The 18,701-nt window shown below is 39.4% G+C and overlaps 1 protein-coding gene across 1 annotated transcript; it reads left to right on the top strand.

Moving 5' to 3' along the window:
* Positions 1 to 3,278: 3,278 nt before the first annotated feature.
* On the top strand, positions 3,279 to 18,391 carry LOC119409328 (transient receptor potential cation channel subfamily V member 5). The gene is made up of 16 exons (XM_037676205.1): positions 3,279 to 3,416; positions 3,506 to 3,603; positions 3,675 to 3,797; positions 6,990 to 7,130; positions 7,308 to 7,406; positions 9,047 to 9,222; positions 9,312 to 9,458; positions 9,539 to 9,618; positions 9,715 to 9,844; positions 12,140 to 12,226; positions 12,300 to 12,376; positions 12,458 to 12,623; positions 12,739 to 12,805; positions 12,901 to 13,169; positions 13,246 to 13,352; positions 18,118 to 18,391. The coding sequence occupies exons 1-16, from the start codon at positions 3,286 to 3,288 to the stop codon at positions 18,374 to 18,376; spliced, it is 2,157 nt and encodes a 718-aa protein (XP_037532133.1). The 5' UTR covers positions 3,279 to 3,285; the 3' UTR covers positions 18,377 to 18,391.
* Positions 18,392 to 18,701: the final 310 nt, after the last annotated feature.

Raw genomic sequence — 18,701 nt, 5'->3', positions numbered from 1 at the left:
TGGTGGTGGTGGTGATGGGGGGGGGGGGGGGGGGGGGGGGGGGGGGTAATGACACAGCTCTGTCTGTTTCTCTGTTTTCCTGCACTTCTTTGTTTTCCTTGTCACCATGCACAGCTGATCCTAATTCAGGTGTTCCTCCTCACACTTCACAAGTGTCTGTATTTAATCTACGCGTTTTCACTCCTTGTCCTCTGGACTTTATCCTTTCACGGTGTTATATTCTGTACCTGCTCCACCTGTCATCTCTTGTAACTGTTGCTGCCCCTTCAGCAATTTATTTTGTTTTGTAAAATAAATCTTTTTTTTTTTCTACCGAGTCCTCCTGCTTTTCCTGCACGTGAGTTCAACAACCCAACATCAGTAACATGACAGTTTGGATCAGTAGGAGGCCAGAAATAGACACAGGTGTTAACCTGCAGCTGGTATCTGAGCTGATCTGAAAAGATATACCAGAAACACAAACTCCCACAATGCATTTCCTGACAACGTCCATTTGTGATCCTTCATAGAACACAATTTTACTATCAGAAAAATATGCTTAAAGCATGGGAAATTATTCACAATTTGTTTAATATTTATGAACTGATGCATATCAGGATATAATTGTGATATAAAATCAATACTGTCTCTAAAAAAACTTAACTTTATTTGTGGGGTTTTTATTATGCACAAGTTGTTTTAAATATGCAAACAGAATAAATGAGTTATCACCCAACAATTACCAATAAATTATTTCCAAATTTGTCTTTGCCTTTCGTTATTTTTTGGTACCATAACAAGCATTTACTTTATATTCATAGGAAAAAACTGTTTTAGATTATTGTACATCATATTTGATTAAACTGCATCAACATGTTATTAAATATTAGGAGTAAAATTTTGTTTCTTTTGGCTGCTCCCTTCTTCAGAGGTTGACACGGAGCGAATTCACATGAAGGATCTGACAACTGTTTTGCGCCGGATGCCCTTCCTAATGCAACCTAGGCTCAGACCTGCAACCTCAGGATTGCAGGGCTGCGGCACTGACCACCAAGTACCACAGCCCCTTATTAAATACTGGGAGTCAAAACTATTAACATGCAAATGTTGCACATATAACTAAGAGACCTGTCTCAGAACTGTTATTAAGTCAAATCACACCAAATTTAGAGAGAAAGCTCAGATTATTTTTAGCTGGAGGTCTGTGAAAAGGCTACAAACAGTAAATATCTTACCTGTTGTAGAGTTTGGGCAACTAATGTTTAACTCTGAAAAGAATTGATAATCTGACAACTAGCCAGAGTGGGCTCAAGACCAAAGCTAATTGCTTCCATTTTACAAAAACTTAGTTCTCCAAATGCCCATAAATGTAGTTTAGAAGTTTACAGACAGAGTAAAGGTTTATAAAATAATAATTACAATGTTTTTTTTTTTTATTGGAGTTGTTTAACTTGGATAAATCTTGGTGACACTCAGATTAGGAGTGAACGTTAATCTGGTCAGAATTGACTTCTAATTCTTCAAACTGAGATCGTCCAGAAAGATATCCAAAACAGGTAAGATATTGACTGTTCGTAATTTTTCCATGCAATTTTCCTTCAATAGCTCTAAATTATCCACTTAAATAACTTCCCACCACTGGAAATGAAATATGTAATGCTGAGTTAAAGAAAAATAAAACAAGATGTGGAGCTTTCCATTTTAATGACAGTTAAAAATCATATTTCTTCTCAGTAAAAACATGTTTAGAGACAAACCTTAAGACTAATAAAGATTTAAAGATTCAAACCAAGTCAAAGTGCATTGTTATAAATAAATAAATTACAGTTCTTTGTGGTGCCTCTTGCATAATGATCATTTAGTCTGATTGAGCATGGTCAGCTTGTCCCAGGTGTGCAGCAGGTCATTGTGTAATAATTGTTTTCGGTGGTGTCTCGACCCAAATTAACACGGTGCTGTTACATGTGTTCAGAAACACTTGCACGAAAAACCACAAAATCATGTTTTTATGGTGTTATTGTTTCTTTATAAAGACTCTAACAGTGTGGAAACCATCTGTCTTTATGACACTGCTTAAAAACGGTGCTCCCCGTCTGGTAAACAGCTATTATCTCCACAAAACCAAATGACGGCCACATCTGCAGGGCTTCCTATAGTGTCTCCCTAAACCCTGTTTGTCCTGCGGCTAACCTCCTTCCCTTAGTCACGAGCTATAAACGATACAGGATAATATCTGGAAGCTACGACCGAGGTGACCAGATGGTTAAATATGTCAACTAAACTGGCGACTAGATCAGCTGTGGCGAGACGATATCTGCAGATTTCTCATCCGTGGATAAAAATGTTAACTTCAAATGAACCGTTAGCTTTGTTTTCTGTCCTATGAAGAAAGTGGCCTCAGTGCTCATGACATAACTAACTTCTAAATGATCATTATGGTCTTTGTAATGCAGCAATTACCGTATTTGTGATCGCTCTTGTTGACACGTGAATGGAGTCCAACATGTTAAATCACGGAATGAAACTAGAGACAACACGCAGAGAAACCACACATCATTTCCATCGTTTCTCTGGTAAATAATCCCAGTTTGGAAGACATTTTTCCAGGTTTAGAACGAGAGAAACAACAGCATGGACCATCGTGAGGTTCAGGATTAAAATCTTGCACTCCAAACAATTTCCAAACAGATTTTTTTTCACAGGTCACTTGAAACAATGTCCACTATGTGTGGAAGTTGCTGAATTATCATAGAAGCCATGCAGGTTTTAGTGGTAGTTGGAAGAATGTGGACAGGCCTGGTGATGGCTGGGGGATTGGCCTGAGGGGGAGATCAAGACTGATGGAATTAAGCCAAAAAATTCAAATCAGCATGATGGAGAAGTTCTGGGTTAGCTCAAAGCAGAACTTTCTCTGTGGGATTTCTGACCAGTGGCTAAAATCTACCTGCTCATTATATCCTCACTGTCACTGTCTCACCTGTTCATCCTCCCTCCCCACCCATTCATTCAAAATACTGCTGCATGTCTCCACCCCCCCTCCCACCAGGGCCAGGTGATATATAAGGAGGATGCCACCAGGACCTTCGTCTCTTCAGGAGCATCCTAAACCTGGTGTCCACTTCAAGGGTTATAACCAAAAAGTTGGAGGAGAGAAGCAGTAATTTTATTATTTGAGGGTATGACAGACAAACTTTAAGCTTTAGACCTTCGTCAATTATTTTTCTTATGGCTGTTTTTTTTAATTATTATTATTATTGAAAATAATCATAACCCTTTCTGTAGTTTTTTCAGGTGAATTTCAAGTGAATGGCACCGTCTCTGGCCAGATCTGCTCCGAGCGAACTCAACCACTGGTGGAGCCAGCTGAAGTTTCGCCTCCAGAACAAGAAAGGATGGAACGAGATGTTGGACGAGACGTTCTTCTTCTACACAAAAAAGTAATGGAATTTGTATCGCTGTCGGCTGCTTTACACTGTGAGATCAGACTCAAAGTTGTACACTGAGTCTCTGTCCGTTTGTTCAACAGCATAAATGACATTCCTCTCTTCTACGCGGCTAAGAACAACAGTCCTGGCTGCATCAAGAAACTTCTCAGCTGTTCGTCCACCAACATCTTTGAAAGAGGTAACACAAACTCAAAGTCTCATTTTATCATTACAGTGGGTGATCTTTAATGTTGAAACGCTCTCACTCAGGAACCCTCGGAGAAACAGCTCTTCATGTCGCCGTGATGAACGACAACTTGGACGCCGCCATGGCTCTGATGGACGGAGCGCCTGAACTCATCAACGAGCCTATGACCTCTGAGATTTTCCAAGGTTCTCACCCAGAAACACCAAAACCTATAGAAGCAGACACATCTTAAATATTGGAATCTTATTGTTTACTGTTAAAGATGCTACATTTCCATTGGGTCAGGTCAGTTTAAATAAATATACAACGATACGCCGGTAAAGGTTCTCAGTCATCCAGGACATGGTAAATCCAAAAAAGTTCAAGACAAAAACAACTGGACTTTGTTCAGATCCAAACAGCTTCTTCACAGATGCATGGCTCAACATGGGAGAGCCAGCTCTTCAGGACAAGACTTTCTGGTTCACCTACACCTCAAGGATAAGAGACAATCTTTTGAGGACCAAAATGTTCACATTTTGGACTGAGTGGACGGTTGGTTTGAGAGGGAAGGTGAAGGCTCAGTGGTTAGCACTGTTGCGTCACAGCAAGAAGGTTCTGGGTTCAATCCATTTTCCAAGGATGCGCAGTGCGACTGCCATTCTCTGTGCAGCACTGACAGGTGGCTGCCCTGGTGGTGAAGAAATGGGGCAAGTACCCAACCATCTCACTGAATTTGCTAGAATCCATTTGAAAATATTCAAAATGTTTCTCGTTGTGCATTGTCTTCATGTCCCACATTTTTTTCTTTTTTTTTTTTTTTGCCAAGAGACAAGAATCTCTTCTTCCTCATCCGTTGACACCATGACTGAATTTGTGAATGAAAATTAAGGAATTTGTCATGAGAGAATTAAAATCTGTATGGTCGAGTATGAAGTCTCAACCATCTGCGGACAGTACGAGCGGAGTCCGCGCGGAGTCTGCACAGTAGAGTTGCACTCGGATCCAAAAAATCCAACCAGCCCCAGCCCATAGCCATAATTTCCGAACCCTACCCGATCTGACGAATTAACAGTAATTACATGTTCGAACCCGAAACTCCCCGACATTTTTAATTAAGTGTTGACTGCTCATACCATCGACTATTATTAATGGTCAGCAGATGTGTATGGTTGAATAAAGGGGGCACAAGCTCAGAGCTGAGGAGCTCTCAAAGCGCATTAAATGCTTCCCCTGCTTCTGCCTGCATTGAACCCTGCACTGACATGTCAGATATTTTGTGATCTCACCTGTTTTGGGTCGTCGGTTGCGCGCGTCCGCTGAGTGGAGCAACTGAGTGAACGTCCATTTGGGCTGATGGATCACTGGCATTAGTCCATCTGAAGCTTAACAGAATTTTTTACGTCTTTCAAGGCCGGTCAGTGTGCAGTGAAATGGCGGCGTGCAGCTGGTGATAGTATGGCAAGCCATGGCGCCATATTGGATCATCAGCCGCGTGCGTCTGCTGATGCAATCAAAAGCCTGACATCGACTCGGCCCACACATTAAGCACATTATTATGGGCCGACACATAATCCGGGTCGGGCCGGGCTCCGGGTTCAGGTTAGAAATGACAACTCTACCGTGCAGCTCACGAAGTATGCACAGTATGCCCAAATATGTGGGGGCCTTTAGCTCAGCTTATAACTCGAACCCCGCACTCTCTATTCTTTGAATTGAGAAAGCTCCTTGGATGAGAAGCGAAACGTCTTCTGTTACAGTAAAGTCCAGTTATTTTTGTCTTGAACTTTTTTGGATATACAGTACAATGATCACATCCTCTTCTTCCTCGGAAGGAGAGAAGACAAAAGCTGACATGGATATTTTTGCCACTAGGTTCACCAAAGTGGGTTTCAACTGAGCATGATAACAAGATTATTACAAACTGTGAGGTTCAGTTTAACCTCCAAACTTTACATTCAACTAAAGATAAAACCACACTCAGACAGGTGTGTTTCTTGTACTGTCAAACCCAGTTAGAGTAAGGTGACCAGATTTCTGACATTAAATCTGGGGACGTTTCTAGCTCGGAGACAAAAAAAAGTTTAAATATTATCAAGATAAAATTTAAAACGGGGACAGTTACGATTTCATTCAATTTTACATATTTAGCCGTAGCTGCAGTCTTTGTTTCACTGCAAACACATAAACTTTATTATATATCTGAGTTTGAAGATTAAAATTATAGTTTAGATGTTTTGTATTGGGGCTTATGACAATTTAATATCTTTAGAACAACTCTGTTTGGTGAAACAGAGTTGAACGGCGACCAGACTGACAAGTTAACGTCTTGTTTGAGCGAGGCCAAGACCTCTCCAAACATTTTCAATCAGCAGTTTGTGTGAAAGCCATTTTAGAAACCTGTACAGCTCCATCAGCTTCACATTCTTTGGTCGTTCCAGCAGAAATGTTGTGATTTTTCAGCCAGAAGTGCCCCAGACTGCACCAGAAGCTAGCTGCTGCAGACACTAGCTTTACCATCTGTGCTAGCACATATTAAACTGGAAATACATTTACAAAATAGAGTAAAATGCTTTCACACAAACTTCTATGACTTTTTTCATTGGAGTTGTTCCAAGAATGCATCAGTTCACTGTCCTTTCTTGAATTTGCTGTTGGGGTTAGCCGTTAGCTCATCAATCAGGTCAAAAATAAGCTCTGTTTCTCCAAACTGAGGCCCTTCAAAGAGCTTTCAGCAACAGGTAAGATATTTACTGTTCAAGCTAGTTTAAACCTCTGCTTTAAGGATATAAAAATAGAACAATATCAGCTGCTTGTTTCTGAGTTTATAGGTCGTCTGAGGAAAGTTTGTTCAAATTATTCCTGAGTCTCTTCATTACCAGCTATAAATGAAGGATTATGAGTTAGCCCAATAATTCTCAGTCAGGTCATCTGGACAGTTTCTTTTTTTTTATAGAGACGTTTTGCCCTCTATCCAGAGGGCTTCATCAGTCTGAGGAGTTCCAGTAAACTGTTTCCCCACCAAGCAGTAAACTTCTTAAGTGGACCAACCAGTTTGCTGGAGCTAAGATGGTTCTGAGTTAGGATTACTTTACATGTTAGTTTTGTTTAGAGGGCTTATTCAATGAGTTGTTAGTTAAAATTAAGTGTTACTTTAATTTTAGTTCATATGAATCAGGTCAAATTAATGGAACAATGTCCAATAATGGTTAGACATGTTTAGGACCAGCCTGCATCAAGAAGGCTTTCACAAAAAAACAAGACAAGTAGCAGGAGGCAGTAAACATTTTTTTTATAATAATGAATAATCAATCAACTTGTTTAGAGGTTTCCTCCAGAATAAGCCCTTGGAGCATCTGTTTGAGAAATGTCTACAACTCTATCTGTCTCCACCTCAGGTATCACTCCTCTCCACATCGCTGTGGTGAATCAGAACATCAACCTGGTTCATCAGCTGATTAGACGTGGAGGTGACGCCGCCACGCCTCGAGTCACCGGCCTGTATTTCAGGAAGAGGATAGGAGGCCTTATGTACTGCGGTGAGTCAGCAGGACGCCACAACAAACTGGAGCAGATACACAGATTATCAGCAGCTCAGATGTTATACAAGAAAAGTGAAGCTGCTTTGGATAAAACAGTTAACTGGATGAAATGTTATGGTGTGTATTTTATGTAAAGCTACAAAAACAGATGTTTTTTTCTGTTTGGCTCAACAGGTGAGCACATTCTGTCCTTTGCTGTTAGTGCTGGGAACGAGGAGATCATCAACATGTTAATCGATGCAGGAGCCAGCACCAGAGTCCAAGATTATCGAGGTTGGGAAACCCAGATCATGAGTTGGAGAGAACTAAGTCATATTTAAAACAAGGCAAAACAGCAACTACACACAGACCCACATGGTCTGCACAAAATAATTTAGATTTCTGGAATTTGTTTATCTGTAGAATTGTGTAAAACGTACCCTCAATAATTAAATAAATTGTCTTTATATCAGTTCAGTGTGTTTATAGTTCAAGCTCAAATTTAAGAATCTTTATTATCCCCAAAGGGTAATTTGTTTCACAGTCCGTAGGCACACAAAACGTCCATACTACAGGCTGTACTAAATTTAATTTCATTGTGCTTCAGTGCAATGACAAAAAAGCTGATTCTGATTCTACCAGACAAGACATTGAGACATTAAAATAACAGTAGAAATCGTCATTGTTCATTAAGAAGCCTGACCGCTACAGGGATGAATGAGTTTTTCAGTCTGTTCATCCAACATCTGGGCAGCTGATACCTACGTCTATATGGAAACAACTTGAACTCACCATGGAATGGGTGATCAGGATATGCCAGAATATATATACAGTATAATACAAAAAATGTTTTGTAAGCTCAATCGTCCAGGTAGCTAAAAACAAAAATGGTTCAATCATGTCATCTGGACCTGTTTCTTTAAGTGAAGAAACGTTTCATTCGCCATCCAGAGGACTTCGTCAGTCTGCGGCCAGTCAACCAAATCTGTCCCATAGGTCGCCTTCATTGCTGTGTTTCAAGCCAACCTCCTGTTGGAATCTCAGATGCAGGCTTTTGGCCTTGGTTGTCCACAAGCTGTTTCTGTGAGTAGCAAGTTGACCACCTAGCCTAAAACACTTGATTGCTGTTAATGGTGATTGATGGTTTCAGATGGGTGTGCTCTGTTTGCATATGTTAAAAGCCTGCTTCTGAGATTCCAACAGGAGTTTGGCTTGAAACATAGCAATGAAGGCTACCTATGGACGGATCTGGATGACATGCTGCAGACTGACTAAGTCCTCTGGATGGCGGGTGAACCGTTTCTTCACTTAAAGACACAGGTCCAGATGAAATGATTTAACCATTTTTGTATATATAATACAATTCCTATTCACAAGAAAAGTCATTTCAGATCTAATTCAAATCCAAATAGATGAAATAAAAATTAAAACTGTTAGATTAGATTAAATCCAATTTTTAGAGTCAATTTAAATTCAGTTGTAAATTTGATACAATCTGAGCCAATAAATTCTGTAAATTACAAAATATTAAACAGTTAAAGAATGTCTAAGAATTAAATTTTATAAATCCATTTAGGTGAAAAATACAAATAATTTGAGGTTTGTTTAGTAAATTGACCTTTAAATGACATTTAGAGAAATTTTTAGGTACAAAATCACCAAAGATACAAGGACTCGTCATGAACAACCATGAAAACAAGAATGTTGCAGTATGTTAGTTTAGTTGCATTTTTTTCCTGTTTTTATTTTTTTTTTTACCAACAAAAACAAAACTGCTTTACAAAAATAATTCAGTGAAACATTTTGCCCAGAGCTTTCTTTTGCATCTCAGAGAACACGTTGAAAGGAGAAGCTTTTAAACAAAAACAAGTCCTTGTTCATTTCTATTTTTGTCTGTTGTTTACGAGTAACTGTCCTGCTTTTTTGTCTTCCAGGAAACACGTTGCTTCACATTTTGGTTCTGCAGCCCAACAAGACCATTTCATGCCAGGTCATGGACCTGATAATGACTCGCGATCTGGAGCTGGACCAGCCGTTGCCCCTCGACATGGTGCCCAACTACCGAGGCCTCACGCCTTTTAAACTGGCTGCCAAAGAGGGGAACATCGTGGTGAGTTCAGGGCTTGGGAGGAACCGCAATGTGGGGGATTATTTCGCTAATCTTTTTGAGCGCGCCCTGATTCCCCCTCTCTCCTCCAGGCCTTCCAGCACCTGGTTAATAAAAGGCGTGTGGTCCAGTGGAGTCTGGGACCTTTGACCTCTCACCTGTTTGACCTGACTGAGATTGACTCCTGGGCTGACAACATGTCAGTGCTGGAGGTTATCGTGAGCAGCCCAAATAAAGAGGTAGAAAACAACAAACTAACTTTATTAGACATAAAGATGTTGATCTGATGATAACCGGGAATTAAAAATACATTTTGAAGGCGAGGAGTCTTCTGGAGGTGACTCCTGTGAGGCAGCTGGTGAATCTCAAGTGGAACCTGTATGGAAAATATTATTTCAGGTAATTTTTATTTCTTTTTGGTTTTATGGTTTAAGGTAAACTCCTCTCTTGTAGATAACCGGACCACAGTTTAAAGTGGATTTGTTCTTGCTTCAGGTTCCTGCTGTTACTTTACCTCCTGTACATCGTGACCTTCACCCTGTGTTGTGTGTTTCGCCCCATAAAGAGCAGGAACTTCACAGTGACAGACTCCGATAAAACCATCATGGTCCAGAAAACATTCAAAGTGGGTTAAAGTTGTGACCGGATCTCAAGTAATTTATTGCATGTTCTTATAAATACGTTTTTATTTAGGTTTCAAAAGAGGCAAGGCATGAGATGCAGTGATTTGGGTGAAAGAAACTCAAGTTTTACAACATTTGCCCCCTGTAGAATATTTCTACTTGGTGCCTCTGTTGATTGAAGTATTTACAATCTCCAGCAGAGTTCAGTCATGTCATCTGGACAGTTTTTTTTTCTTTTTTTTTTTGTTGAAGCGTTTCATCCTTCATCCAAAGGACTTCATCAGTCTGAGAAGCCACAACAAACTGTCCCATAAGTGGCTTATTCAAATAGTGGGCCAACCAGTTTGATGGTGATACGATTGATTCTCAAGTTTACCTTTCCCCCGTTGACTCCTCTAATGCAGCCATGGCCATAGTGGTTTAAAACATCAAAGTTCATGGTTAATAATCTAGGTAAAAAAAAATCCAGCAAAATTAAATCAGGTCGTCTGGTTCTCCACTATCAAACTGGTTCGTCTACTTTGCGAGTGTGCTGCTTGTACGACTGAGATTGTTGTGGCTCCTTGGACTGATGAAGTCCTTTGGATGAATGACAAAACGTCAAAAAAAAAAAAAAAAACATGCAGATGAACTGACTTAACTTAGTTGGATTTTTACCTGGATTATTGAGCATGGAATTTGATATTTATGACCTCAGGGCTTCACAACTGAACTGCAACAGGATTGTTGTCTAAAGTTTGCACCGTGACAGTCGCTCTATTCACTTTTAGATCGATCAGTGGGGAGAAATGTTAAGATGTTCTTCACAGGTTTTTATTTGTTTATGCCGTATACAGGTGGTTGCAAAAGTCTAAAGATGTGTTACTCTAAAGTAACACAAAGGTGTGAGTCAGCATCATGTAATGTGTTGGTCTAGACCTCTGCTGGGGGAATGAACATCACAGCATGTTTCATCCAGAATCTGTTAGTTCTTGTTTGGAAGATTTCCCACAGATTTACTGTATATGATACATAAAATATTTCAGTTAAATTCCCTTCATACAGATACTAATATAGGGTCCATCTAAAGACCTTTGATGACAGTCAGATTAAAAAAAAACCACAGTGAAGGAAAAATAGTTTCAGGCTTTAAGGAAATTCAGGCTTATTAAATTCAGTTAAATTCAGTTTATTTATATAGCACCAAGTCATAACAGAAGTCATCTCAGAGCACTGTACAGAAACATTCATATACATAAAAAGTAAGTTAATAACATTATTTATCTGGGGAGCAGACTGCTTTGAGTTTAACTTCATCACAAACTCTCATCTTTTAATAACCTTTGAGTTTACATTAAATGACTGAGAGTAAATTTAATCTTAGCAGGTGTTTATCAGAAAACACTGTAGCCAAATTTAATGATTCTCTTCAATCAATGTTTTCCTTTGTCTTGCAGAGTAATATATCAGAGAGCAGTGACTTAGATCAATCATCTGGCTAATAATTTTACAACTTCTATGAAAACTTCACTCAATAAAACTGCTCTGAAAGTAATCAATCAGAGGAAACTGGTTCCTTGGTTCAATTCTGAGTTACGTACTTTAAAACAGGCATCTAGAAAGCTGGAAAGAAAATGGTGCTCCGCTAACATTGAATAATTTTATTTATCTTGGAGAAATCGTCTGCTAACATATAAAAAAGCTCTCTGTAAAGCTAGAACTGTATATTATTCATCTTTAATTGATAAGAATAAAAATAACTCCAGGTTTGTTTTTAGTACCACAGCTAGTCTAATGAAAAATCCTAGCTCTATTGAACCATGTATCCCGACAACTATAAGCAGTGATGAGTTCATTAACAGTGAGATGTTTGCTTCCTACAGAAGGTTTCTTCTCATAAAATTATCCACCTTGTTGTCTTTCCTGATTGCTGCTAAACATTTAATTTTCCTCTTCATTAAGCCAAAAGAGCTGTTGCTAAAACATGTCTGACTTGTTCAGACATTTGAATTCTTTTTTTTTTTACTTCTCACACCGAGTTTTGTGATAATGATGGTCATTTATATGCACGACTTACCATGTAAAACAGAACAAAAGCATCAACTATCTGGTAAATCTCTCCGAAGAGCTCTTACGGGAAAGCTGAGGCTTTAAATTATTTTACTCACTCGCTTTACGCACCCTCCACTCATCAAATTATTCACAATAACCTATTTGTTTGAATCCCGCTCCACATCTCTAAATATTGCACTAAACTCACTTTAATTTTGAAGAAACTTGTGATATTTCGGCTCAGTGTTTCATTTCTCCCGCTGCAGGAGAGTTATGTGACTTATGGGGACAGTCTGCGGCTGGTTGGAGAGGTCATAAGTGTCCTGGGAGCCATTGTCTCTCTGGTGCTGGAGGTCAGGGTGAATCATCTTCTATCTTTGTGTTTTTGATGTTACAGCACTAAAATATCTTCCCTACCTCCAACAGATCCCTGATATACTGAGAGTGGGAGCAAAGCGCTACTTTGGTCAGACAGCCCTCGGAGGACCTTTCCACGTCATCCTGTGAGTTAAAACACGAGTCGTTGAATAGCAGCGTTGTGTTGTTGCCGTGTTGTCTAATCCTGCTACTGCTGTTTGGTCCAGCATCTGCCATGCGTCCTTGGTGGTGCTGCTGTGCGTGTTCAGAATCTGCGAGGTGCAGGGCGAGGCCGAGGTTATGGCGCTGAGTCTGGTCTTTGGCTGGTGCAACGTCATGTTCTTCGCTCGCGGCTTTGAACTGCTTGGGCCTTACCTCATCACAATACAAAAGGTTGGTAAGAGTTTCTTGCAGGTTTTAGAGTTTGATTCCTTATCAAAACCACAGATTTATGTTTCTGAAGCTCATCTGCTTGTGCTTTTTGTCTTTTTGTCCAATTTTCCCTTAGATTATATTTGAAGACCTGATAAAATTCATGTTTTTGACTATCATTTTGCTCATTGGATTTTCTGCCTGTGAGTATGTTCTCAAAAATACAGCAAGTCCCCACCAAATTTGGAATTTGGGGGTTTTATCACAATCTTTACTGGTTTTGTTTAATTCTTCCAAGCCCTTTGGATGGTGTACATGACCCAGGATCCAGATGGCCTTCCTCAGTATCGCTCCTTTCCCATCACTCTCTTCTCTCAGTTTGAGCTCAGCATGGGTCTGATCGACCTGCCGGTGGATCAGACCATCAGGATAAACCCCGTTGTCAACGTTGTGCATGTCGCCTTCTCTATGGTTGCCTACATGCTGATGACAAATCTTCTGATCGCCATGATGAGCGACACACACTGGAGGGTTTCCAAGGAGAGAGATGAGCTCTGGAGGACTCAGGTAAGCACATAATCATCGCTTTGACTTGAACTGAGCTCTGCTGCGTCACGGTTACAGCTGAGATGTTGTTGTGCAGGTTGTGGCCACAACTTTAATGCTGGAGAGGAGGCTTCCCCGCTGTTTGTGGCCTCGGTTCGGAGTATGTGGGCTTAGCTTTGGCCTGAAGGAGCGTTGGTATCTCAGGTACGAAAACACTGTTGGGCCAGGAGCACTTCAGCTCAGTTCATGTGTGGAAATTATTTCATACGAGCTGTTAAACACCAAGAAGTCCAGATCAGCTCAGCTCAACATACAGATGGACCTTGTCTTGCCTCACAACATTAGCACATCAAATAATTCTGCAAACAAATGACACCCCCCCCATCTCATTAGGAATTCCAAAATGTTCAAAATTAGAGATTATTGTGTGAGCTGCACGCCATCACCTTATTGAGTAATTTAACATGGACTGAAGTGGTCTGAGAAATGGTCTTATGTTTAATACCTCTAAATGTTAACTACAGAGGTAATATTTTCAGGCCTAAACTTATGGCATCGAGATTAATAACTTAGTGATCCATCCTCAAAATCATGTTCTGTCTGATCATTTTTAATAACCTTTGAGTTTACATTAAATGATTACACAATCACAGAGTAAATTTCATCTTAGCAGGTGCTTATCAGAAAACGCTGTAACCAAATTTAAAGATTTTCTTCCATCGTTTCCCTCTATTTTGCAGAGTAATACATCACAGAGAAGTGACTTAATCATCTGGTTGATAATTTTACATCTTCTTTGCAAACATCACTCGATAAAGCTGCTCTGCTGAAAAAGAAAGTAATCAATCAGAGGAGATTAACTCCTTGGTTCAGAGTTATGTACTTTAAAACAGACATCTAGAAAGCTGGAAAGAAAATGGGGCTCCACTAACGTTGAAGAATTTTACTTATCCTGGAGAAATAGCCTGTTAATGTACAAAAAAGTGCTCCGTAAAGCTAGAACTTTATATTATTTATCTTTAATTGATGAGAATAAAAATAACCCCAAGTTCCTTTTCATTACCATAGCTAGTCTAATGAAAAATCATCTCTCTGTTGATTCATGTATCCCTACAACTACTGTATATCTAATCTAACTTTCATCTAAAAAATTCTAGAGAAAATAGTTGCAGGTCAGTTGTGTGATAATCTGTAAAGAAATAATCTGTTTGAAGAGTTTCAGTCAGGTTTTAGAGCTCACCATAGCACTGAAACTGAACTGGTGAAAGTTACTAATTATATGCTCATGGCCTCTAATAATGGACACGTGTCTAGTACGCCGGTCCTGTTAGACCTCAGTGCTGCAGTTGATACAGTTGATCACAATATTCTATTACAGAGACTTGACTATGATATTGGGAGTACAGGAATGGCTCTAAATTGGTTTAGATCATATTTATCTGATATATTCCAATGGAGTGCGCTCTCAGGACATTATTACCTGCAGTGTTCCCTCAATGAGGACTGAACTGGGCAAAAGGGCCTTCTCCTACTCCGCTCCTGTTTCCAGGAATATCTTACAAAAAGATTTGAAGCTCTCGACCTTGACCTCTCTAAGTGGCTTTAAAAATCTGTTGGACTCCTGGCAGGGACTAATGCAGACGTGTTCCTGTTGTTAGTTTTCTACATTCGCCTTAGAATCTAGCTGGGGTTTTTTTTGTTTTTTTTGTTACCTTTTCCTTTTAGCCATCCTATTTGTAAAAAAAAAAAAAACAACCCTGCAGTATGACTTTTTATAATTGTTTATTGTTGTCGCTGTTGTCCATTGTTGTCATCATTCTTTGTTGAAATCAGGTCTCTTGTAAATGAGTCCTCGAGGCTCAATGGGATTTACCTGTCTAAATAAAGGTTGATTGAAATAATGAATCATTATCATACACCAAAGTTAGTCATGGAGTTCCTCAGGGTTCAGTGCTTGGACCAATGCTCTTTACTTTATATATTGCTTCCTTTAGGTAATATTATTAAACAGCATGGGATACATTTTCATTGTTATGCTGATTATACACAGTTATATTTATCCATGTGTAGAGGAACATATATCTGTGATATATTCATAAATTAAACGGATTCATTCATTTTTCTGGACTGAATAATATCGTGCATTGAAATTAAATGTGACGTGAGACGTTAATTTTCTTTGACCCATCAAATGAATGCGGTCATTTATTAACAGAATCAAAGTTTAACATCACACATTTACATTAATTTGGCAAATTGATTTCAACAACAGCTTAATTAATTAGCTCTACGTCAGAGACCATACGGCCATGGTATCTGGGTTCAAGCTCTACAACAGACATTTCTGAAAATATCTGGATTAATTACTGGCAGGATAGAAGAGTTTTAAAGATGGGAATGAAGGAGTTAAGTAGAGAGAAAATGTGTGTGTGGGAAAATGTGTCGGTATAAGAACGGCACTCTCCATTCGAACCCAGTTTCATCTCGGTACGCTTCAGTAGGAAATCGACTCGTTACCTCTCTGAAGATGAATCAGCTGGTACGGAGTTCCATTTAACGCTACCATTTCCAGCGTCTCCGTAGGATGGTTGGGAAACGTCCGGAGTAGTGACGGTACTTCGTTCGACACACGTTCACCTCCCGGGTGGGCTCACATGAGTTGTGAGTCCGTCAGAGTTCCACTCAGATGTGGAAGATTGCATAATTCCCACAAGACTCGGAAGAACTTCGGATCATGTCTGGAACCTCCTGTTCTCTCCAGCACCTTTTTCTGTTCGGTTCTGCTCTCCGAACTGAACTGCTCTCCCACCGCACTGGCTGGAACTAGGAAGTGTCGACATTTAAAGAGTTCTGTTTCCGGTTCATTTGGGAAGTCCTGATTGGCTGAAATAGCTAATCAGGGGTGTGTTTTTGTGACGTAAGAGGTCACTAGAAGTCAGAAAAACAGAACAAATGTTTTGGAACAGACAGAAAATGTTTTTGCGACAGACAGGAGAAATATTTAGGCGAGTTGGGAGGAAACAGGTGCCAGCTTCTCTATTTACGTCTGAGAGGATTTAAAAACATGACAGTTCGTTCCAACAAACTTGTTTGCGTTTGTCTCCGACGTTTGACCGACATCACAACTTGCTCATTTCAGACAGAAGATCAAGAAAATGAATCATTACTCTGTAACACATTCTAACTTGATTTCTACTTTGAATGAGGATTAAAAAAAATCGTTAACACTGTTTCACAGTTGATTTAAAATGAGTAGTTCACTTCAACATTTAAAAATGGTTTGAACTAAACACACTTTTGATTATCACGACATTTGTAAAATAGTAATGATAATAAAAAAGAGAGTGTTCTTTCAATTGATCAGTGCAGGACACTTAGAAAGTCTCTGGATGGACTTGATTTTGTGTTTCTGGACTCAAATCAATGAAATACAGTTCTTGTCCCAGGAAGGCCCTCAAGGTCAGGATTTGACCTGAGGCTTGGTTCACTACACATGAAACCCAATGAATCCAATCAGCTACTTGGACTACAAGCATGTCTTAAAGACATAAAAACCTGGATGACCCTCAATTTTCTGCTTTATACAGACAAGACTGAGGTTTTGGTTTTTGGACCTGTGCACCTTAGGAATTAATTTTTCAGTCTTTTTCCCTCCTTAGATGGCATTAATCTGGCCTCCAGTTCTAATGTTAAAAATCTTGGTGTTATTTTTGATCAGGACATGTCTTTTATCCCCCACATTAAAAACGTTAATAGAACCACCTTCTTCCACCTGCATAATATCACTAAAATTAGAAACATCTTATCTAAAAATGATGCAGAAAAACTAGATCATGCATCTGTCACATCTAGACTGGACTATTGCAATGGTTTGTTATCTGGGTGTCCAAATGCTTCTTTAAAAAGTCTTCAGTTGATCCAAAATGCTGCTGCCAGAGTCTTAACTGGAGTTAGTGGGAGAGATCATATCTCTCCAGTTTTAGCTTCCCTCCACTGGCTCCCTGTCAAGTCCAGAATGAAATTCAAAATCTTACTTCTAATCTACAAAGCTCCCAACAACCCAGTTCCAGCTTATATTCGAGATCTTACTGTTCCATATTTTCCTAACAGAGCACTTTGCTCTCAGACTGCAGGCTTACTCGCGGTTCCTAGAGTTTCCAAAAGCAGAATGAGAGGAAGATCTTTCAGTTATCAGGATCCTCTCTTGTGGAATCAACTTCCAGTTTCTGTCCATGAGGCTGACACATTGTCCAGTTTTAAGACTGGTCTTAAGACTTTCCTTTTTGATAGATCCTATAATTAGGGTTGGCTTGTTGTGCTGCCATATTAAACTACTGGAGGACAAATTGACATAATTTCCTTAAATGATTTGCTAAAATTGAATAGTTTTCATTTGATACTAGTTCTATCTTAATATGTGATTCTCGACCTGCCATTGTGTATCTGTTCTGTAATGGAGTTAGATTCAAAGCAGTCTGCTCCTCAGATAGTGTTAACTTATTATTTTATTATATATGAATGTTTCTGTTCAGTACCTTGTGACTTTGTGCTATATAAATAAACTGAATGGAATTGAATTAAACAGGATCATATGATTTGCTATTTGTTCTGGTGCAGTATTTTAGTATTGCAAGAGGGTCTTCCAAAACGAGGCCTTAGTGGGGCAATGACCACCCCTATTTATTTGCAAGCCCCCCTCACTGTAAGAAAACATTAATCATCTTCACGAGCTGACACCGACTTTAAACTGTTCCAGTTTTTGCCCTTTAATGAGTGGAAGAATCAGTTTTTATAATCTTTGTACCTGCAACCAGGAAAAAAAGCTGCATTTAAATGAAAATGTGTACATTTATTGTGCAGTTTTTATATTTCTAATCAGTATCTTATTTGTGTTTTTCTACCTTGGGTTGAATTTGAAATAAAACTGATGAGGTACATTTGCTTTAACTGCTCATGTTCTTGGCTTCAGGGTTGAGGACAGAAACGACTCCATGAAGAAAAAGGTTCGCCGCTACGTCAAAGTTTTCTCCAAGGAGGACGAGAAGGAGAAAGAGGAGCAGGAGAAGTCCGACCCATCGAAGGAATCCCCGTTCCTTCGATCTAAAACCAGTGAAAGCAGGATCCAGACGGCACGGGCCAGCTGGAAGATGATCCGTCACAGCACTTTGGGTTTGGAGATGGAGCAGTGGAGCGAGCCAGAGGAGAACCACAACATCAAATATGTGTAGCATCTGATTCTGCCTGATTAGTCTGACGAACCGTGTTTCTTTTCCCTTCTTGTGAACTGTGCAATTATCCCTGCAGTATTAAGCTATAGAGGAAAAAAGAGTGTTATTTTTATAGCAATGTATCATAAGATGTAGCAGCGACATAAGCAGGGCTAGAGAGGTTGAACTTGTCATGTAGCTGCTCAAGTATCTATATAAAAAATAAACCTTTTAAGACTTACTGACTTTTATTTGGATTTCAGATGGAAAAGAAATCATTCAGTACAAATGATTGATCTGTCATGATTTCAGACTAACAGGAAATACACAGAAAATAAAGCAAATT

Source organism: Nematolebias whitei, chromosome 5 (assembly GCF_014905685.2).
Source record: "Nematolebias whitei isolate Nwh7 chromosome 5, NemWhi1, whole genome shotgun sequence".
NCBI lineage: Eukaryota > Metazoa > Chordata > Actinopteri > Cyprinodontiformes > Rivulidae > Nematolebias > Nematolebias whitei.
The sequence above is the reverse complement of the archived record's forward strand: the minus strand, read 5'-3'. Positions and strand labels throughout refer to the sequence as shown.